We start from the raw sequence: 23,439 nt of genomic DNA, 5'->3' as shown, positions 1-23,439 counted from the left end.
GTGTCACCGTGGAGTGTACCCAGAAGGGCCTCCACCCTCTCAGAGGAGAAAGGGAGGGGAGAACAGGGAAGGGGTGGGATTGGGGATGGCACTGGAGGAGGGCAGTGATCAGGATGTAAAGTGAATAATAAATAATAATAATAATAATAATAATAATAATAATAATACAACCAGTGAGGGAGCATCCTGCCTTGAGCCAAGCAGTCAAATGATGGAAGTGTAGACAGTGTTTCCCCCTTCTTTGCATGTCACCTTTGAGCATGAGTGCACATTGCTCAGCTCCCTCTCAGCCAAGCCCTAACCCATCTCTTCTGCAGTGTGTTCTTATAAACAAACCTTGCTGCTGGGAGTTGTTCTTCACTGTTCTTTCAATGCTTCTAAACCACGGTATGCAGACCATTCATAATTCTTGGTCAGTTTCATTGCCTTTTCAATATTATAGGGAACACTTTTATAAAAAGAGAAAATCGGGTAAGCCTTTGTTTCATTACAAAGAAAAGACTTCATCTAACACTTTTTTTTTAAGGGCTGCTATGACACGGAGCAGAAGAATGTTCTGAATAAAGCAGGTGTTTGGCAGCAGACACCATCAATTCACTGCTCGTTAATCAAAGTGTCGAGACTAGCATGTGTGTGACTCCCAGAAAAACAATCATTGTATCCCATTTCAGAATCTTCTTCATTTACCCAATTTTACATAACTATTCATGGCCTTATCTAAAATCTTCATTTATATAATAATTCAAACCACGTGATAGCCGAACAAGAATGGCTTGTATTTCTTCCCAATGTACACAGAGTACAAATAGGCAGCCTGGCATCTTAAGTAACACAGGTCTGAAACAACATGTTCAGAAAGACCTTGAACTATGGCTAAAGGAGCCTCCCGCCAGTGTTCTGACAGAGTTTGGCTGAGAACCTTAAAATGCCACGAATACATCAAAATGCATCTGCTGCTTTCATTTCCCAACAAATAAACCAGAAATTATGCTTCATACCTCAAAAAAATCATATTTTCTTCAAATAAAACTTAGAAACTTACACCTGCTCATAAAAATGTCAGTTATCTGAAAAGTGCAACAAATGCTAGGGCCTGCAGAGACCCCGACAGCTGTTCGCCTCACAGCTGCTATGCAGAAGCCACAGATGTGCTAGCCCAGGATTCAGAAGGCTCTGGAAAGCCCTCTATGTCGACTCAAAAAGACCTGATGCATTTTCTCTTTACAAGCCAAGCTGTCCACAACTTTAAAAGGAAAAAAAAATGGCTGTCTACAAAAGCATAAAACATACCTTACAATCCCAGTCATCTGATGAATAACCCAATGTTTGAAAGGATACAAAACCAGAACAAGGTCTGTAGAGATACCCATTATCTCTAGATACAGTTACTATTATAATAGTATTCTATTGCTACACTTATAAACTAGTTACAGTTGCCAGCCCATTGTGAGGAAGCTGTAGTATCAATTTATTAACCCGCCACACTGATTCAAAAGAAACCTTGAAATACAGATGCAGACACAGGTATGAACAATGTCCAGGAGCTGCTTCTCCCCTCCCACCAACCACGTGGTTATCGGGAATCAAACTCAGGTTTTCTGGCTGGCTGCAGGCACCTTTACTGGATGAGACATCTCACTTGCCCAAGTTCCAATGGTTTTCTTCCAAGTAGAAGATGAACACCTCCCCCCAGAACTACTGTGTGGAGCCCAGCAATATGAAGTAAGGAGAGTTGCAGTGTATTAATGGCGCCTGCCCAGCAGTCCAGTCTCAACATTGGTTCTTGGTGGTAGAGTTCAGCATCGATTTCCAGGCCTACTCTGAACCACATTTCTTTGCTGCTGAGGTTCTGAGGAGATGCTGGCCACTGCTGCAGGAGCTCTTTCTAGACCTTCCTCAGGGTGAAGTCACACCTGAGTGTTGGTCCACAGGGATGCCTTCTGCTGCCCTAGAGGTATCTACCCCTATTTCCCTGCACTCTGCCACAGGACCTTCCTCTTCTATAGAACTTCACAATGAAATACACAGTTTATCTTACAAGGACAATCTAGCACGTGCACGTGTGACTGAAAAAGACTCTTTTCTACCTATGCCACAGAACCCAGCAAAGTGCCTTTCGCTAAAGAGACACACTGAATACTAATGCGTGTACTTATGTTCCAATTATATCAACTTCAATCCTGTTTCCAGCTGCCTGCTCTCTCAGTTTTCTACATTTGCAGCTGGATTCTCTGGCACTCAATTCACTTAATACGGGGAGAAAATGATATTTAGGGGCAACTACAGGGAGGTGCAGCTGGCGTTCCCAAGAGTGTCTGGGTACAAAATGTCTCAGAAACTCTCCCTCCCTATCTCTCTGGGGCCATCTGATCGCTGCTCCAGTACAATTCCCTTCTGGTTTAGTTCCATGGCCTTCACAGACTCTACTGGGGAAAAACACCAGATCAGACCCTGGATTCTTCTGGGCAATTTCATGAAGATTTTCCCACTGCTGATGAACACTGATATTGGACCAAGGGGAGCAAAAACAAACAAACAAACAAACAAACAAACAAATGCAGTCCTTCACAATGGCCAAACGCTGGGTGTCAGATTCTAAGTGTGTTTGCTATGTGTGTTCAACACCGCAAAGGGTCTAGAGCTATAACATGACAAACGAACTTAGCACTCTACGATGCAAAAACAGGACGTGCATTTTTATACTCTATGAATGATAACAATTACTACTGACTTTAAAATAAGCATCCCATATTTGTTTTCAAGCTAAGTATGTTCCTTGAGAATATTCAAAAACATTTGCTAAGGGAGTGTGCACATTGCAGACTCCCTTCAAAATCCGTCTGTCTGAATCTGTGAACTGGCATTGCCCCAGCTGGGAAATTCTTCAAGTCTACACAACAAAAGCTCCTTATGTCCAGGGTAAGGGCTCATACCTAATTTAGAAACAGGCCCATTTTATCCAGAATTCAAACTCTAAATAGATTTTTTGAATATGTTATTTTTCTGAGCCAACTCCATTAAACACAAACCCCAAACTCGAAGTTGAATAGAGAGAATTTGAGGCTCAAAGTCAAGGTGATTATGACTACTTTTTTGTTTTAAAAAAAATCTACAAATTCTTCATAAAAACAACATGAGAATATGTAGATTTTTCAGAAGGAGGTGGTTCTCACGTCTTCTCTGTATGATTTTGTCTCTGTAAGAAAACGATGTATATGTTTATGTATTTACAGAGGATTAAGATATCTGAGTGACCAAAATCTGACGGAACGTCCCTTCGATAGTTAACAGATATGTGCCTCCTGGGCACCGTGAGGGTCATAGTCAGTCTACATCCCTCCTAGGCACCGTGGGGGGGTCATAGTCAGTCTGCATCCATGGCGTGTTCCCCCAAAACTTACTGTTCTGGATATGGGTGCTTCTCCAGGTTGTGGAGTGAAGCCGCCATTCCTACCTGCCCTTTGTTCATGTACGTACCCTAAGACTGTTTTTACTGCCATCCAACTTTATTCTGTCTCTCCCTCCCTCCTCCTTTCTCCCTCCCTCCGTCCCTCTCCCTCCCTTCCTCATTTACTCAACCCCCTCCCCACACAATGGAAAGGATGCTGCCTCTAAGTTTTAGGTTGGTTGCTGTCCGTCTCCCTACCTAGCTGCTGCTTGTAACTGGAGGCTTAAGGGAAGGCTTGGCTGAGCCTAGCTTCAGCCTTGGCCTCGCTTTGGCCACTACGGGGAACCAAGAGGAAGAGGGATTTTTGGGTATTCTGCTTCCAGAAACCCAAGTGTTCTATACAAAGAGAAGAAATGAGAGAGAGAGAGAGAGAGAGAGAGAGAGAGAGAGAGAGGAGAGAAACTTTTAGAATGGTGGACTTTTGATCTTGTTAGAGACAGAGTCTCTGTGTCACCCTGGCTGTCCTGAAACTCACGGTAGTCCAGGCCGACACTGAATTCTGACAACGCTCCCGCTTCAGTTTGCCAAGTGTTAAACCTGTGGGCATGTTTGGCTTATCCAAATTATTTTAAAGAAAAATGTGAACTACCTTCACTTTTCTTTCAATCTCCTTACCAGGGGAATTGAATTATGTAAATATTAAGCACCAAAGGTAAAAGTGAGGAAGCATGGGGTACAGGCAAGGGGGAAGCATGGGGTACAGGCAAGGGGGAAGCATGGGGTACAGGCAAGGGGGAAGCATGGGGTACAGGCAAGGGGGTGGAGGCCCAGGTCAGACACCACCTCCTGGGACAACTGTCCGACATTAGCAGTGTTCTGGCCTTGGATGGTCTCATGAAGCCCAAGTGAGAAGCAGAAAGGTGAACCTAACAGAATTATAAGTCATCAACTTCTGAAGAGTGTGAAGGAGGTTTACACCCCTCCCTTTCCTCTGAGAACACAAACCTTGAGTTCAGCAGGGACAAATACAAGAAATCCCTTGCAAAGCCACTGGGAATCACAGGATGCAGAAAACCATTTTAAATAAGTAACAGGAATAAACAGGAAACCTCCCTCAGAGCACCTGGCATCATGCTGGCGGCCTGCCTGGGCTAGCAAAGTCCTGGGGAGGTTTGTCCCAAGTGCTTGAATCTCTTAGTTGGACACCTCACAGTCACCAAGCGTTACAAGGCGAGAGGCTAAATTTGAAATGAGATTTCAGCGTGCCTCGTTTTGAGATAAAGTAAGGTCAACCAGATATGACAGTCTATCTGCCATGTTCCCTGGCTTTAAGTATTGTCCTTGGTTTCTTCCTGTGGTCAATCAGTTAGGGAGGAAAAGCATGAGGAAACCATGTTCAGGGCATCTGTTTAGGGACAAAAGGGTGTTTTCATAGAGGGACTATGGATTGATTGTCTCTTAATTTCCTGGAACATGTGTTTTAAATGTAGGCTCCTGGACCTCCATCTGGCCGATTTTCCTCGCTAATTGTGTGCACTAAAAGGGCAGAGTGCTTCTTTTATACTAAAAACCTGGTTATCAATAAAGTGACTTTGCCTAAGTGTCTCCACCATCTTACTATTTATTATCTTAGGAACACAGTCCTCTCCCAGCCTCTGAGGGGATGCTGTGTTGGCTGCTGCTGGGTCGGTCTGTACAACCTTTCACTCACAAAGGCTCCAGGCACCAAGTTTTCCCCATGAAGCAAATTCAAATTTCGTTTTCTTCTGGTAATTTTAATCTGTGGTTGGTAGAATTCATGGACACAAGACCCAAGCATACAGAGGACTCACAGGAGTGCTGGCAACCCATCAATGCCTGACTTACTGAGTGTTCACACTTTCTCTCTGTTTGTTTACTTCACCTCATTTGAGGAAAACTCACTCCTTGGTGCTTTGTGACTGGGTAGAAGGCCGCCTAAAGCTCTTGCTCAGGTTCTCCTACTTGAATGAACTTTGATTGGACCAAGCAAATAAAATGAATGTAACTATGACCCGCTGGGATTATAAGTATTACATTTGCTGACATATATGCTTGGGATACTGCTGGTTAAAAGGAAAAAAAAAAAGAAGCAGTTATTGTAAAAATCTTTGGTGGTGTGCCTGAGAAAGTTGGGTATTGATGATTGCTTCTGGTTTAGCATACTGCATTGTATATGTGATTTTACAGCAATATTGTATTTTTAAATACATATAACCGCCATACACACTCACGCATATATATATATATATATGTTATCTCCATCAAAAAGATTTTCCTTGAGAGACCATACTGATGGGTGCCTAAAAACATTTTTGTGACATTTTCTTGAGTATACTTTACAAGTATCAGTGGTCTCCAAGGATGACTTTTCAGTATTCAACATGCTGCTGTTATCATTGTAAAGGAATAGATAAAACTTTTAAAGAAGGGGAAAGTTTCCCTTTGAAACACATTGCAACGATGCCACATCTCTGCTCCGTGAGCCTGGGCTTTCTTTAAGATAATTAGGTCTTTCCGGGTCGAGTCTGGTGAAAAGAGTGCAGTTAATCACTGGGAATACAAAACTGAAATCATACCAGAAGGGAGTGAGAATTATATCCCTGTATGGTTTGAAAGCTGGCAGTTCCCAGAGAGGAACGTCACACACTGTTAGGGGAAGGGGGTAAGAGAGTGATGTCACCTGTATGCAGCCTTTCAGCGGAATAGGGATCTACCTTATTTTGGCTGGACCTTGGTTAATACACTGCATGTTGTTTATTCTTCACATGCGGCCTCTCCAGGATTCTGTGGCAAGTTTCTTTCTTCCAATAAAGGATTCCTCTCTGTGGCTTTTTGTTTGTTTGTTTTTTGTTTTGCTTTATTTTGGATGAACCAGGAGGTTCATAATCACTGTATCTGACATGTTATGAAGTAGTTTCCCCTACACCAATACTTAGAGTTCTGAGGACCCGTGGGGCAGATCAGCTGGTTAAATCTTTTGGAAGCCAGGCCTGCAGTCATATAACATTGTAGAGTCTAAAGGATTTCATATAAAATGAAGGTGTTAGTGACGAGCCATTAGGATGAATCAACATGGTGCAGATGGCAGGCTGGGTAGGTCCTCCTGCCCAAAGCGAGGACCAATCAGTAACTCTTGAGGGTTTTGCTAGGTTCTCTATTGGGGAAGGAAATGGTTTTGGCCAGTGGAGAAATTCATTAATCTTTTTGAGAGAAAGTAAGGGGAATGGCGGTCTAAGATAGATAGGACTTTGTCTCGCATCGTCTCAGCAGATTCCCAAATTTAGCCCATGATTCCCTTGGGGTCATAAGTACAGCAGGGTTGTTTCCCACATTCCCAGCTGAGGACAAGGTCACAACCAGATCTCTAAAGGCGAGGGGGCGGTGACTTAGTAGTGACGGGTGGGATCAAGCTCCACACTGTTTTCAGTTTTCCACTAACAGTCTAGAGCCTTTCATATGCAGATAATTTGTGATGCAAGAATCCAATTCAATGCTTCTCCTCAAGAACTCCACAGAGCAGCTACTTCATGCGTGCCACTTTGTTGCTGCCCTGGTGACATTTGAGAGGCCCTCGGGCGACCATGGATGTCTGAGGACTCCAGAGAGCAATCACGTGAACACAAAGGGCAAGTGTTACAATGCAGCTGTTCAGGGAAGACTCTGGAACTGGAATTGTACACCATGAATTAGAACTTTTCTTCTGGCTTCTCTCCCCTCCCCTGGACTCTTGTCAGGATGTTACAAACATTAATTCAGCTTTCTAAGAGAAGTTGAACTAATGCATAATCAAAGAACTAAAAGAAAATTAGGCCACTTCTGGGATTATAGTAAATCATAGGATTAGAGAGCGTCTCACAATAAATTTAAGAAGTCATTAACATTTACCAACACATTGAAAGAATGCATGTTAGCTTATTTGTTTTTATTTATCCAGTACCTGGGACACAGGTTATCAATAAATGTTTTCAAGTCAATACATGCAGCCGCTGAGTGAGGCTGTCTTTTTCAATAAGGAACTTTTAAAAGTAACTATTGGCTAAATACCTCCTGAAAAAATAGATCAGGAAGTCATATTAAGTCCACCATAGTCTATTTAACTTCAAACCTGCAAATCCAAGCAACTGCTCCCAGGCTAGCAGTGAAGAGGCCTTGGGCATAGGGAGAGGGCTCCCTGGGAGCTCATGTACAGATGCTAACTCAGCAAGAGCCATTTCTATAAGCCACGGATGACCTCATGCTCATCGTGACTGTCCATGTAAGACTCATTCTTGAATGAAGACATTTTAAAAGTGTAGATATGAGTCTGGAGAGAACACCCAAGGGTTCAGAGCACTGTTCTTACAAAGCAGCCAGGTTCAATTCCCACCATCTACGTTGTGGCTCACAACCATCTGAAACATTAGCTTCAGGGGAACTGACGCTCTATTCTGGCCTCCTCAGGCACTAGGTATGCACTTAATACACAAACATACAGCTGGGCAAAACACCCATTCACATTTTTCTAAAAGCACAAATTCAAAAATTAACAGGGACTTGTGAGGCTTATGACAGAGTAAAGAAAAAACTCACAATTTACATGTACATAAACCTTGACTTAAGATGAGATCACAGGGCTATGTCCAAATGGCCTATCAGAACTTAAACACATCATAAGTTAAAAATGCATGTAGTACACCTACCCTGCCAAACACCATGCTTGTATCAAGGATACCTCAGTTACATTAGCTTATGTTTGGGCACGATCATCTGACACAAAATCTGTTTTATATAACGAAGTGAAAGCTACTTCATTCCTACATACAGCTGGATGTTTCAAGGAAATGGTTGATGGGAAAACTCCAAGTACCAGTATGCAAAACAAACAAACAAAACCCAACAACATTGGCAATAACCTGTTGTCAAGGATGGGTTGACTCCACACCCATGATGCTGTATGCCTGGGAGGACCAGCTCACTCATGCCTGCTGCTCAAGCAAGATCAAGAGATCTTAAGAGAGAGTCAGACCCCATGCTACTATCTCAGGAAAAGAGCAGCACTCATAACTTGGAGAGTGATTTTTATTGAAGGCATGTCATCTTTGCACCAGTAGAAAGTCATTAAGCTGGGGGTCACCCATAATCCAAATTTATTTAAAGACTACAGGTATCTGCTATGGGCAGAAGACAAAGTGTAAGGGCCAGACCCGTGGTTTGCCTGCCTCTCCCGTCTCAGTCTATGCGCCTGCTTCTGCCTGAGTTCTGGCAGTATGGAAGGGTTCCCGACGTCACCTTTCGCCCTTCCTTACACATACCCTGTCCTCCCTTCACAGACTGTGATTTTAAGGCTCCTCCTCCACCAAGCCCACTTTATCCTCAACGGCTTTCTCAATCCATGACCACTACACTCATCACTGAGGGTTAGACTTTGTGTCTTTTTCATATTTTTATTCTCAAGCAGAGTGCAACCTATAATCTGACATGTAATATTCATTATTTCAGTTATGTTTAAGCACAACTTTGGGGGACATTTTTTTTTCAATTGGATATCCGAGCGTTGACTTGTTTAGTTAATTCCACTTAAGATGTTTCCAAGTGAATGAACTAAAATAATTTCTCCTGTTTATGTAACAAAGGGTCACACACCATTTTTGACATCCTTCATCAAGTCTTGAGCCTTAAAACTAGCGAGCAAACAGTTTGTGTGAGACAGATATAAAGTAAGGTGGGCACTCTGGGAAGCCTTTAAAGTTTCTTGCTTACCTGCTGGCTTCTATTGTTTTTATTTCTTGTGTTTATATCTAGTCTGTGGTTCTGTTTATCCACCCAAATTGCCTAAGATACCAGGAATTTAACTAACAGAACTGGGGAATCCCCAGCCCTCTGATCCAAATCAGCACCCCTTCTAGTCTCCAGTTCCATGACATTTTTTTCTTCATGATATTTATAACACTCACAATAATGTATTTGTTATTTTTTGTCTCTACCAATCAAATGGAAGCCATGTAAAAGCATTGATTTTATCTGTTGTGCTCAATACCAAGTCAATAGAATCTGAAGCTATGTTCCCTACCAAGTGCTAATAAATATTTGTGGAATAAATAATGTGAATGGGAATCTTGATATATCCTAAAAACAAAGTTATGATTTGGGAATTTTTAAAGATATGTTGTTTTCTCTAGTTTCTTTATTATACCTGATAATGGCCCCCAAGAAACTTTTGCATCTTAGACAGAAGATAAATGAGACACTTACTTAATTAAATGTCAACCAGGGCTGGTCCATTTTCTTCACCTTGTCCTGTATGTAACAATTTCCTCCAAAGATAAAACCTTCCATCTTTAAGGGAAAGCTCCTAAAGACACAGAATGTGCTAAAGCAAGGTGAAGCAATCTGTCGGGAGAAGTAGATAACTCAAAAGCTTCAGGAAATTCCTGAGACTGAGCAGAATAACTAGGCCCCTCCCTATACAAAGTTATTATATAGGTAGTAAAGGCTTTAGAGAAACATTTTCAGGGGAGCCAAGCTACCTAGAAGCCAGAGGTCTGCCATTGGTTCCTTATGGGGTGAGTAGATGTTTGTGTCTCCCCAGAAACAGTGTCACACAACACGTACAATAACAGTAGTTCATTTCCTTTAGTTATAAGATGAGAAAGAGGCTAGAAAATAAAGTGAACATTGGCATAATGACACTAGTGAATCCATCAGATCCTGGGTAGCACAAGGCATGTCAGTCATCAGATCTTGAAGATAATACTGGCAGGACCTGAAGCAGCCATTACCATGCAGAGCCATTCCAGTCACACCCAGAGTGAAGATAGTACCCGGCAGTCTATAAACAAAGAGACAATCTTTTAAAACACACACACACACAACCTCCTTCTCCCATGGCCTGGATTTCAGGAAACCTTACCAACAGGTCTGGTGTGCTGTCCTGTTTGGAAGCTATGGATGGGTTCAATAGACAGCAACTGACTGACATGGACAGAGCTGAGCACACATGGCCAATGGTGACTAGATGAGCAAGCTTGGGGTAGAAGCTTGAATTCAAATTCCCTCTGCCATTCACTGGCCATGGGACCTTTGGGAGTCATGTGAACATTCTTTTCTTCCACTGTACGATTAATGTACTAGAGACCATTGTGCCCATATGCCCCCCCCCCCCACCCATGAGGATCTTTGTGAGAACCTATTGAGTTTTTCAGCTACTTTTCTGGTAATGAACAAACATAGAGCTGAAAAGCACTATATAGATGTTCAAGGTCATTGTGAATCATCGTCATTATTACTGTAGAAACCCAAAGATGCTGAAATGCCATGGACAACTCCCTCAGCTACTTCCTGGGTTGTCTTGAAGCAGCTGTGGCACAGGACTCTGGAAGTAGTCCTTCCTCCCTTGTCTCCAGGACGCCTGTGAAATGTCACGACTCCTTCAGTGCTAGAGGCTAGGAATAGGGTCTGGGTCTTTGGACCCTCTGAGTCTCACAAATGTGTGTGTTGAGCAAGTCACTTGAATTGGCTTCTCCACTATGACATGAGGAAGACAATAGAACATGCAACTATAGGGCTGGACCCCAAACAAAGTATTTACAGGTATCATGAGGCTGAAACTGCCCAGGGCCAGATTGTATTCACTGAGCCCATGCCCAGAGGTTGCTTTTTCTCTGTACCTCTGTCTGCATCATTGGCTTGTGAAGAAGCTTTTTACTGAAAGGCAATAAATTCTGTGTGTGTTAACAGTTATCCTGGTGGTTCCTACAGGATGTCTGGACACTAAGTAAGAAAAGAAGGGAAATGTTTAGCTTGGTATTTGACACTCAGTAGGACACATTACAAGGTAGCTGTTAATGGAATGACATCTGTCATCTGTTGTTACATATTGTAATGCTAAATACAGGCCCCCAAGATCTGGTTGCTCACTGATGAGGAGATCCTCAGGGGTCAGGCTCTCCTCATCAAGTATACCAAGTGATGCTATATTACTTTGCTTCTTAATCTAAAACTATTGGTTAAGTAAAAGTACCAATAGCCTATAATTGGGCAGAAGAGAGGTAGGTGGAGTTTCAGTTGCTGGGCTTGGGTTCTGAGGCAGAGACCACAAAGAGGAGAGAGAAGAGGAGAAGGGAGAAGAAGAGACGCCATTGGGTAGGTAGACCATGAGCGCATGTCCATGATGGCTGGCCAATTGGAGTAAAAACAGCCCAGGTGGAACATGGCAAGTTATATCTCAGGGTTATTGACAGAATAGCATAGAGGGTTGATAGCAGCCCAGCTCTAGTCTTTTACGGCTTATTATAAGTATAAAATTGTGTGTCTTTTATTTGGGAACTGAATATCAAGGGTGGGGTCGGAACCTCCAATTAATATTTACCACAACAGATATCATGAGTGCACACACGGATTGAGAGCACAAAGCTCACCTCTACCCCTGGTGCTAAGCTAGGGAAGCTGTCGCGCCTCTGTGGACAGCATGAGGCCCAGAGACAGACGGAGCCGTGAAAGTCCATCATTAGATCCAAGCGTGAATCCAGGAGACCTTCCAACAGCGGTCCTATGGGGTCCTATGGTTCAATTTGTAAGTAACGACAGTGCTGCTACGGCCATCTGATTTACTGCACATTTATTAGACCTCATCTAGAATATCAAACTTGTTAGAGGTGTTCTGGAAAGCGGCCATTTCATACTTCCCTTGTGCTCAGAACTGGATCCACAAAAGCCACTGTCACTAGTGTCTCTTCATGGAGCGTGTCCACCTGAGGGCCAGGGTCCTAGTGCCGGGAAGGTCAGCTTTCTGGTAATGTCTACAGTAAGCTGGTTAGATCTGCCTGCCTCCTTCTGTGACTATTCAGAGGCATTTAAATATGTTCTTAGATGATACAGGCCAAGAACAAACATAACACTCTCAATTTTAAAGATCAGTTCATTCTGAATGTTTTGCCTGCTTATACGTACATTACTGTGTGCATACAGATATCAGGAAATGCCAGAAGAGGGCATCAGATCCTCTGGGACTGGAGTTATAGATAGCTGTGAGCCACCACATGGGTGCTGAGAACCCAGGTCCTCCTCCTCCTCCCCCTGCGAGAGCAGCCAGAGCTCTAACCACTGAGCCATCTCTCTTCAGTCCACGCTCTTATTTTCTTAATTAGTCAGAAATAATCACATCTTTTTTTAAATATATAGTAGCAAACAAGTAGTTCAAGGTGTAGCTGCTGATAGTAAAGGAAGATTTCACCTATGTAACAAGTGAGATCTGACTCCATCAATACTCTTTCCAGGGGCAGACGGGCACTACGACAAAATCAAATGTTGGCAAAGAGATCCTGAAAGTCTCTGGTGATAAATGAGGCTTTACTGCTGCTGCTAATTTCCTTTTCTTGGTAAGAAAACCACAGGTGAACACTGCACAGGAAGCAGCTTTAATGGTTTCAATAGAAGTGATTTAATGAATTAATCTGTTATGGGCATTGTAAAAATAAGTAAATATTTAATCAAGGACCAGCTTAATTAAGAAGTTTCAAAACATTTATTGAAGAGTCTAGCATGCCAAGGGTTATGCTTTGTCCCAATTTCCTGACATACTTTAAGCCTCGTACTTAAAAACAGAAATTAAAACATTTGCTTCAACGTATGTAATTAATAAACTATAGTCCTTATAACCCCGTGACAATCAAGGGTAATGTTAGTGTCTCATTTCATTATGACAATAACTCAGCAAACACTAAAATGAAACAAACACCCTTTTGAAGGTGAATTTACAAAGTAAAGGCCGATTCTGTAAGAGCCTGGCTTCCACTGGGGGCGTAACTATTTATCATGTAAGACCTTGTGCAAAATTAAAATGGGAGTTATCTTTATGAGTTTCAAAATGTTAATGCCAGAACACTGAGCTAAGTGGTGGGCACTGTGCATGAGCTTGGGACAGGAGGGTGGGATTTCAGATTTCTGCACTGGAAGTAGGCCCCTGAGGCTAAGCAGCCTTGTATAACTGCAGGGCAGGGACTGTGGGAACAACCAGGTTGGGGAGCAGAGAATACATTTCAGGAGTGGGTTCTCTCTTTCCACAGTGCGGCTTCTGGAGATTGAACGCAGGTCCTCAGACTTGGCAGCAGGTGCCTTGGCCTCTGAGCCCTGCCGCCCGTCTGTTGTGCAGATTTTGGAGGTGCATTCAGGCCCTTGACTCTGGCATCTTCTCTCCACATTTCTTCTCTGCTTCTGGCAGATGCAGTTCCAGTTCTAGGAGGTACCTGTTGTGAGATTCTGCTGCTGCTTGCTAAGAGTCTGAAACTGCCCAGGCGAGATTTCACGGACCGCCCGAGTTATCTCCTACGCCTTTCCCTACTCTCGTCTGTCCACAAACCAGAGGGACTGAAAGAATAGATAACGTGCAATTAACACTTCAGCCCAGCTACACGGCTTCTGAAAAGCTAAACAGGACCTTAGAGATTGTCTACTTCAACATCTCTCTTATTTTAACCCCATTTTCATCCAACTCCACGTAAGCCAGGGGCATGAATGACTCTTGGCTGTATCATCCCAAAGCCGATGGTAAGTATTACAAACAAATCAAAACTGATCCTGTCTCAAAAAGACAAAATCTTAGCATAATCAATGGACATGTTAAAATGCCAATGGACCTGACTCGGATGCTGCGGCCCATGCTAACAACATACTGACTGAAGCTCTGTGAAAATAAGGAAAGTCAAAGGCGCTAACACTCGGAAGCTCCTAATGAGACCCACACATACAAGCAGATTAATTCAGAATGAAAAGGACTGGTGGCCTAAAGTTAGTGCCAAAAGAATCTTTTTATCACCAAGATCTTATGTCTCTGGCACCTGATACCTCAGATACACCTTTCCTTAAACTAACATGTAGTATTTATTGGAAACCAGATGTGGGACTATATTTTTTTCATAGATAACTCAGTTCTCCTGATAACATAGAAGTGTGTACTATGCTTAGCCTCTCTTTTGAAGCCAAGGAAACCCAAGACCACTGAGGTGAATTTTGACCCCAAATCTACAGTTTACTAGCAGACTTAAGATTCAAACTCAGACACACTACAGCTTCCAAGATGAGGTGTTTCCTATGCTTTGTTTGTTTGTGTTTGGGTGGATGGTTGCAAGGGCTAAGGGCAGGTATGAGGGGACAGAGAGATTCATGGGATTGGGGTGTACGATGTAAACTCATCAATAAAAACTTAAAAAAAAAAAAAGATTCCAACTCAGGTCATCTTAGTGCCACCAGTTGCAAGAAGAAAATGGTTCTGTGCCAGGTTCTACCAAGGCTCTCCAACTTAGTACCGTTGTCAGTGAATGTGCTTGTGTTTTATGGCTTCCTCTAGCTCAGTGATCCCCAGCCTTCCTAATGCCGTGACCCTTTAATTCTTCACGTGGTGAACCCCAACCGGAAAGTTGTTTTTGCTGCTGCTTCATAACTAATTCTGCTACTGAATGATAAAGCAAACATCTGTATTTTCTGATGATCTTAGGCCACTCGATCCTCCAAGGGGGTCACAATCCTCTGGTTGAGAACCAGTGTTCTAATTGTCCTTATTCATTTAACCCCAGGCAGGGAGAGAGAGCGATGTTTGAAAACACCCCATATGCCATGATGCAATCAGATAATATATTCTATTGTGAAATATAACAGCAGCTCAGAACCATGCTGTCCTGAGGATTTATCACAGCTAAAAATGTGACTGAGAGAAGACCTGGCCCGAAACTGGGAGCCGATGCAGCAGTTTGCAGAGGCAATACTGAGCGGTTGCTGCATGGTCTGTACTGTCCTTTGCAGTTTTTGCAAGCTCACTCCACTTTGGGCCAAAAATGTGAGGAAGGTGACTTAAGCAGCAGAGTGACACTTATGTGCTTTGCAAAGAAACAACTATAGAATGAGGCTTGTATCCTGTAAGTCTGTCCCCACGTGCTTTAATGAGGATGGTCCTTCCTGGCTCAATACTTATTGGCTGACTGTAAAAGTGCCACACAAGTTTGTCCTTCAGCTTCGATGGCTGAATAAACCTCAGGAATGCTGGGATACCTTCCAAGCCACTTTTATTATCATTGTGTAATATCGCACACTTGCACAAGGACAGAGTAGAAATTTCCTAGTGGACGAATCCCCAGAAAACCACAAGGCCACCAGGCAGATTTCTGTTGATGGTCGTGTTTGACGTAAAATTTTAAAAGTACGAAGGGGAACGCGTGGGTTCTGAGGCTACAGGATGCACAGCACAGGGTATATCTGAAGGTTTTCTGGAGGACCTTCGGACAACGAGCTGTTTCTCTTCCTCAGAGAAATGACCAAAAGTCAAAATGGCCTTTCTCTACTCTGGTTGCAGGAGTACACTGTTCACTTCAAGGTCTAGCCTGAGGATAGCAGTCAAGCTAGGTCAAGTGTAAGCTAATCTCCTTGCTGACACAAAACTTTAGGCTCTTGGCTACCTCGTTTCCTTTGCAAAATTTCATCCTAACCAACGTGTGTGTGGGTAAAATATAAGTTATAATGTCAGTTACTGGATGCGACATTGAAAAAGTCGATATACAGAAATTTCCCAACTGAACTTCCGTTTGAACTTCCATTTGTACTATGCCTACCCAGCACAGTACAAAACTATATAAAACTCTTTTTCTGTTTTATACAGGGACCCCATAAATCACTGTAACCAGAGAAGGCTCTGTTCAAGACAGGGTTTCTCTGTGTAGCCCAGATACCCTGGAACTTACTTTGTAGATCAGGTTGGCCCACTCGAACTCAGCTATCCACCCGCCTCCGCCTCCCAAGTGCTTGAGTTAAAGGTGTGCACCATACATGCCTGGCTCCTCCTGAATATTTTTTTAAAAATGATTGCTTAAAATATTTTGGTTTTTATTATGTCACATAAAATTTAACTTAAAACCACATTTTATTACTGAGGAATATAGCATTACATTTATGAACAATTCTAGTGTCAAAGGATTATATCTTTCATAAAAGAATATTCATTTACAATATCTTACTGAAAGAAAGAAGAATTTGAGACAATATTGTTAATGTCCTAGTGCACCTAAGAATGTATTGCTCAAGGGTATTCATTTTCTAACTGTTCTGTTCTATATACGGAAAGTCCTAGGATGGCCCCTCCCCTAATTTATATTCTCTTCCTAAGCAGCCCGCCCAGTTCCACAACTTTATGGAGTCTTTAGATGTTGGTAACTCTGAACCCCATTTCTTTAGTTCTGACTTTCACCTCAAAGCTGTGTTTGTAACCCAACTCTTCGGTTTTTGCACGTCTGACAGGCATTTCAGAGTTCATGGTGCTGACACATGACAGAGAACTCTTCATTCTTCCTCCTGCTACGCCCTCCCGCTGGTGGCTCCATTTCAGGCAACAGCGTCTCCCTCTGTTACCTGTCCTGACACAACCCTACCGCTCCTTGTCTCCAGCAACTGCAGGTCAACTGTGGTGTCTCCACCACTGAGGCCATTTAATATGTCCCTCGCTTTTAGCACCTCTTTCTGTCCACCATCCTCCTCCACCACCATCACCCCCATTCACGCCCAGCGTGTGCCTTAGCAGCACCACTGTTGGTGGAAACTTATTTGGTCTTACCCCTTTCTTTGTAAAGTCCATTTTAGATGTAAATCCATGCTTTCCCTGGCTGAAGTCTATAACTTGATCTTGGCTATGTGTCTGACATCATTTCTTGTCATTAACTTGTTGTTTCCATTTTTTTTAAAAAAAATTATTATTATTCAGCCACTGCTGACTTCTTTCTTTGCTTGTGCTAGCTCTGTAATAGGATAAACTCACCTGTCTTAAGCAAAACTTTGCTCCTGTGCTTACAACAGATTTTGACTATCTTTTAGCCACAATGCAATTTTGGTCAGTTTTTTTTTTCCAGATTTTGAAATATATTCACATATACACAATGAAAAGTCTTGGGGTTGGAAATCCTTCTCTTAACATAAAAGTAATTCAAGCTTCATATACATGTAATGCGTGCCATCTAAATAAAATTTTATTCAATATGTTTAATGATTTCATGCTGGATAAAAGGCTATACATGACAGCCAAAAGGGCTCCAGAATCTTCCATCCCACAGGATGCTCAAGGAGCTGTAAGGACCACACATTGGATTGCAGTGCATCCCACGAGGACAGGGTGGCTTGTTCTACCTGTGGTCTTCTGTTAATATTTTTTTTGTTTGCTTGCTTTAAGTTCACAGTTTGGAGTGTTTCAGATTTTAAATTTTGGGCTAGGTCCGCTTGCTTTGAATGGTACTATATTGAGCTCCACACTCCACGAGCTAATTATTATTCATGAGTTTATGAAGGGAACTTACTATAAATCAGTGGTTCTCAGCCCCAGCTGCTGAACACCAGCCCACATCCGAAGTAGAGGGTCAAGGAGGGACTTGGTACTGATGCTCTTGGAGGCCGAGCTGATCCTGAGGGCAGTGAAGGTTAAGAACTCCAATCTAGGCGATAAGCCCTGCTTAGATTTGGCCCTTTGACTTGGATTCTGACTGTTACTATTAAGCATATTTCAGTGCTGTCCCAGCAGTGGCAGCAAACACAAAACCTTATGAGAGCAGCATAACTGATGCTGGCATCAAAAGCAGCCTAGAGCCTCCAAATCCAATGATGACATCACCCTAAGTGACAAGGACCTGTGCATGTGATTATATCATGGCTGGAATAAAAGGCAGAGCCCCCTGACCCTCTTCCCCCTTTCTCCTTCTTCTCCACCTCCTCCTTTTCTTCTTCTTCCTCCTCCTCTTCCTCCTCCTCCTCCTCCTTCAATCCCCTTCATCCTTTTCTCGTCTCCCCTTCTCTTCCAATAAACCTCTCGCTGGAGCTGTGCTGGCTTGGTATGATCTGCCCGGACACAAGCGCCATTCTAACATTACAACTGTTCCTTACACCAAAGTGATAGACTGCAAAGATAGCAGAACATGACAAGGATCTGCCAGGACCCTCTGGTCCTTGTGATGTCACCGTACACAGATTTTAATAAGGAACATTTAATGGGTTACTCTTTATTCTCCGACCTGCTTTGCACTGAAGTCCCAGTCTCTGTTTACATCATATGGTAGAACACTGCTCTTGACTTTGAGAATCAAGGAACCTGTCTTAACAAGAACCCACGGAAACTTGGTGGAAAACTTGAGTTTCTAACATAGCTGAAACTTTTCAGTGTTTTAGCTTAGTATATTTTTTTGGCAGCAGTTTAACTTCCTGTGGCTCAGAGAAATGATTTAACATGAGACTATTTGTTAAAAAAAGATCAAAGACTTGATATCAATTAACCTACAAGCTACTTAAACATTGCTATGCAAGTATAAGAGAGTCAAACAGACCGAGGGACTTCCAGTCTGAAGGGGAAGGAAGCTGTAGACAAGCCATTGGGATTTTCCTCCGTCATTAATATTTGAAAAGAAGCTCACAAGGAATGCCAGAGGGTAATGGGTGTGCTTCAGCCTGAAGAACTTAATGATGTAGGCACAGAGAAGTCCCAGTGGCTGATGGGAGAACTGGGGCCACCGAAGGACCTGTCATTCACCTACCTGGAAAAAAAAAATGGTAGTTCATTTAGAGTTTACAGCTGCCCTTGCTCTAGTGATGGGTGGGGTGAACACCTACAGGCCCCAACAAGCAAGACGTATGACTACTGATGTGTTTCAAACCCCTATAAGCTAATATATTAACCACTACAGTGAGATGGTTTGAGGACAAACTTGGTTAGGTGCACAGGGTTATCCTTGCTTGTCCAGGAGAGAAGTAGCAGATTTGCAGGTTCTTTTTGTTAAGGTTTGAGGTCCGACTGCAGTAAATAGAATGTCTCAGTCAGTCTCCATATTTTCTCAAAGCCTAAGGTATGGACATAGATTTCCTCTAATATTTAATGATCTGAATTTGAATCCTGCTTTGGATAAACCAGCCTCGTCTTTTGGGAAATGAAACAATTATTACCACTGGTATAATGATTATGGAGGTGACAGATGAGGAAAGACTCTTGCTGGCCCCATGGGAATTAGAATCCTGGTGGAGAGGAAGCATGCATTTGGTAAATGTGCCTGTCTACTGGGAGCTCGCTCTTTCAGATGCTACAGTCCACAGAACTGGCAGGCCCCAGAAGGACGCCTGCTGCCTTCTTTGACAGGAACTAGTATCACTCTGGGCCTTTCAAAACTTGCTTTGTTTATGTCAGTGCGACCTATGTTAAGAAATGTGTTCTTCTCATTGTGTATGATCACATGGTACAGAAAGCCATAGGCTTTGCCATGCTTCTACCTGTGTTAGGTCTCAAACTCACGACAAAGGGCTGGGCTGCCTACTAACATAGCAAAGCTGACGACGGCCTCCAGCTTCTCCCAGCATCCTTCAGTCCCTGTCTGATTCCTATAAAACCCAGACATTTTGGGGTACGTGGTCCTTTCTTCTCTTGGTCTCTTGGCTTCTGGCTCTCCCCTCTCCCTTCTCCTCTTCCCACATGGCCCTGTTCAGTCAGCAGGTCATGTTCACTCTGGACTCTTCCAGATGCTTTTCTCTGCTTGTGTTCTTCCTTAATTCCTACAATAAGAACTGCAACTTCATACAAGCCATCATGCCCTCCTTTAATTTCTTGTTCTCACTGAGTTGTACTTTTTTTTTTTTTTTTTTTTTTTTTTCCTTTCTGTTGTATTGACTAGACATTTCATGAAAAAATGTGCAGTTAGAACATGGACTTCCAGTACTTTCAGGGCACTCTGGCTAGGCTCTCAGCACTGGTCGCACTGGTCCTCTAGGTTAAAGGAGAAAAGTCTAGCAAGCTAAAGAGAAGCCTGCACAAAACTTATTTGATAGAAAAGAGAAGAAAAAAAAGAAAAGGAAAGAAAAGAAACAAAATTCCAAACAAACAAGACTGAGGTCCTACATAATCACCCCCCACCCCCAGAGCACATGCTCTTGGGGACACAGCCCTCTAGATGGCTATTCTGATACTTCGAACTGAGTGTTATAAAGATGACTTTCACCAACGGAGAGCACTTTCCCCTGGAATTGATGCCAACATTAATAACTTAAGTATTTCAGTGTCTCGTGGCCAAAGTCCCATATTTTAGCCACTTTAGCAAGAAAACCCAAGAAAATCAATTTGCATCTAAAAGCTCCTTCATGGGGTTGGCTTGGTTTTGTGGCAAGGGGCCCAGCAGCTTAGAGAAGCAGGAGTTGAAGTCCACTCTACAGAGAATTGTTTGGTCCTAGTTGAATAACCTTCTGGCATTTGCTGTTAGCAGAACAGTAAGAAGATTATGGGTAAGCAGATATTAATATTCTGATTAAACGTTTTAAAATCTCATACCACCATTTTGAAAAAAAAATAATTGTGCTGCTCCAAGCGAACTCTTCTCACACTTAACATCCCGAAGCCATGTTTAGCCTTAACATCTAACTTCATATGCTTGGTCTTAGAAATCTCCAAACCTGCCTCCACCGTTCTGACAGCAATATCTAAGATACATGTGAAGTATTTACAAAACGTTTTCACTTCCAAGCTCCCTTTTTGGAGAAGTTGTAGTCATCTTTGGTCTCAGCTATGAAAACCTAGCACAGTCTTGGCAACCCTTCTAGGGAGCCTTGTTTCTGAGGAACCACTGACTTAACAAACTCCACAGGGTTAAACAACAGACACTATCAAAAGAGTCCTTTGCAATAAGAATTCTTAAGTTAGGAAGCAGCAAGCTCACTTGTCCACAGAGGCTTCCTGACACCATCTATCCTACAGATTCTACAATGTAACATAATATGAAAACAAGACTTCCCGCTCACAGGGGCGGGAAGGTTCGGGATGGGACGGGATGGGTTGTGTTCTTACGCACTGGGGTCTACCATGTGTCTAAAGGTCTTTAAAGATCAACAGTCAAAATTACTGAGTGACCACAATTTATTTCTGGGTCCTGACTAAAAACTCTGGGTTTTTTTCCTTGGGTGTTTACTAAATGGAGCCACTGTGCTGGAGAGAAAATGTGAGTAAACTTTAATGCCTTACTACACTGAGTGTCAGAATCATTTGCAATACCTTCCTTCTGAGTTAGTTTGATAAGTGTTCTCTTCAAAGTGACCTGGGCTGGGGCATCTCACCCAGAATTCTTTAAGCCATAGGGGGAATGTGATGGCCTGGCTCTTGGGGGTGGGGGTGGGGATGAGGGGAGGGCGGGACGGGGACAGGAAGATGTGTTCTGCAGGTTAAATAGGGAAATGAGGAGGAGTTCAAAGGTCAAGCCTCTTTCACCTGTGACATCCTTTCCTTCTGCCAGGCTTTATATCTTTCCTTCTAGATTTCCCTTCCACAGCTCAGAAGACAAGACAAGATCATCTCAGAAACCCTTCCAGTCACACCTCTCAAAAATTCCTGAAGCATCTTCTGCCAGCTCCCCACCAGGCAAAGGAGGCCTCTGCCACTGACTGCCCGTGGAGTCAGCGATTTTGTCTCACCGGACAGGTGTAATGCAATGACTTCAGGGGTGGAGAGCCCAGACCACTCACTGTGCGTGTGTCCCCATCAGGAGATAGAGAATGGCCCCTGCAAAACTGACACACACCTGAGGCCACAGCACACAGGCTGGGTGTGGGTTAAAAAAAGCAAACGTTCTTAAGAACCCCTAGGAATAATCAGTTCTCCTCCTTCGACCCTGGGGCAATGGATTCCTAAGTCTTTCTCTGGCAGTTCCTACATGGACACTTGGATCTCGAAAGCATCTGGGTGGTGGATGGTTGGTTGCTTTCAGCAACTGTTCACCTGTCTCCCTCCAAACTTCTGGTCTCTTGCCGGGCCGCGCCGCCCTCACCAGCACTCAGGGGGACGAGCCACGTGGAAATGCCAATCTCGGACGCAGCCACAGCTACCTTTGCGCCCGCCCGAGTGGAGGAGGACCCTGTGGTCCGCGCACAGCCCAGCTGTCAGGCACTGTGCCCGATCTGGCTGGTCAGATCCCGCACCCAGGACCCCGGGACACTGACCTGCCAGCCGCCGCTCGCGGACGTTCCTCCACAGCAGATCCCAGGCTCTGGCGCTGGAGTCCCGCAGCTGCTCGCTTAGCGATCTCCGGAGAGGCGCGTACACCGCTCTGCGTGGGCTGCTCATCTCAGACGCGTCCTCATAGCGCGGGGCAGCCTGGCCGCCGCCACTCGCACCGCCTCGGGCGTTGGGACGCTCGGCCACGCGGGACCCGGTGTGCCCTCCAGGCGCCCTGCGAGGCGGCCTCTGCGCTCCGCCAGCCCCTCTCCCCTCTCCTGCTGCGTCCTCCCTCTTTCCTTCCCTCCCTCCCCGGCTCCTCCCTGCACCCTAGCCCAGGCTGACAGCCCGCTCCAGGTCGTTTGCTCTCATCCTAAAGTTAGGGACTGTGCCATAGCCCTCTGTTTCCTGGTTTTCCGCATCGCTTACCAACCCCACTCTGACACAGAGCTTTGATACAGCAGCAGTCAGTGCCCAAGACTCTCAAGAGTTCAGAATTTAAATCACTTGCACTGAGCCAAGCTGACCTTCCGGGGGTTTTACACATGTGTGTCTTTGAGTTATGCAGTCCCTTCCTGGTTCCAACAACATGAAAGAATTTTCAGAGTACAATCTACACTGACCGTGAAGTGTACTGGGGAGCCCATATATCTGTATGCCGCCAAAGAAATGGGAAATACAGGGAGTAAAATGGCAACTAGAAGAACCTTCAGTATACTAACCAAAAGTGAACAGTATACTCAGAATCAGACATAACACCGAGTCCATTTGCATGAAATGAGAGCAAATGAATTGTGTTGGTTTTAAACAAATACACCGCGGTCTTTAAGAAAACGATCACTTCGTTGCTTCTCCATTGAGGTGAGGAATGACCAAGTTTCCTGGGCTTCAAACTTTTTATTTAAGAAGGCAAAGACAAGCCAGGCTGGCTCAAACCTGTAACCCCATCATTCAGGGGGCTGAGGCAGGAGAATTTCCTGGAGTACGTGAGGCCAGCCTGGGCTATAAAGTGAAATGCTGTCTTAAAACAACCACAAGTAAATAATAAATAAACAAATAAGTAATAAACAAA

General features: G+C 43.7%; 1 protein-coding gene across 2 annotated transcripts in view; it reads right to left on the bottom strand.

Annotated features, from left to right (window-relative positions):
- The window catches only part of Stard13 (StAR related lipid transfer domain containing 13), a 207,676-nt gene extending 185,045 nt beyond the window's left edge, over positions 1 to 22,631 (bottom strand). The window contains exon 1 of one of the 2 annotated variants that reach the window (XM_076923823.1): positions 22,373 to 22,631. In XM_076923823.1, the coding sequence (XP_076779938.1) occupies positions 22,373 to 22,496 (124 nt within the window). In that variant the 5' untranslated portion in view covers positions 22,497 to 22,631. The remainder of the gene's footprint in view (positions 1 to 22,372) is intronic. The other variant, XM_076923825.1, reaches the window with a different exon arrangement.
- Between the last annotated feature and the right edge of the window lie 808 nt (positions 22,632 to 23,439).

This window comes from Arvicanthis niloticus, chromosome 24 (assembly GCF_011762505.2).
Source record: "Arvicanthis niloticus isolate mArvNil1 chromosome 24, mArvNil1.pat.X, whole genome shotgun sequence".
In the NCBI taxonomy this organism is placed as follows: Eukaryota; Metazoa; Chordata; class Mammalia; order Rodentia; family Muridae; genus Arvicanthis; species Arvicanthis niloticus.
Note: the sequence above shows the minus strand (reverse complement) of the source record. Positions and strands in the feature narration are given on the sequence as shown.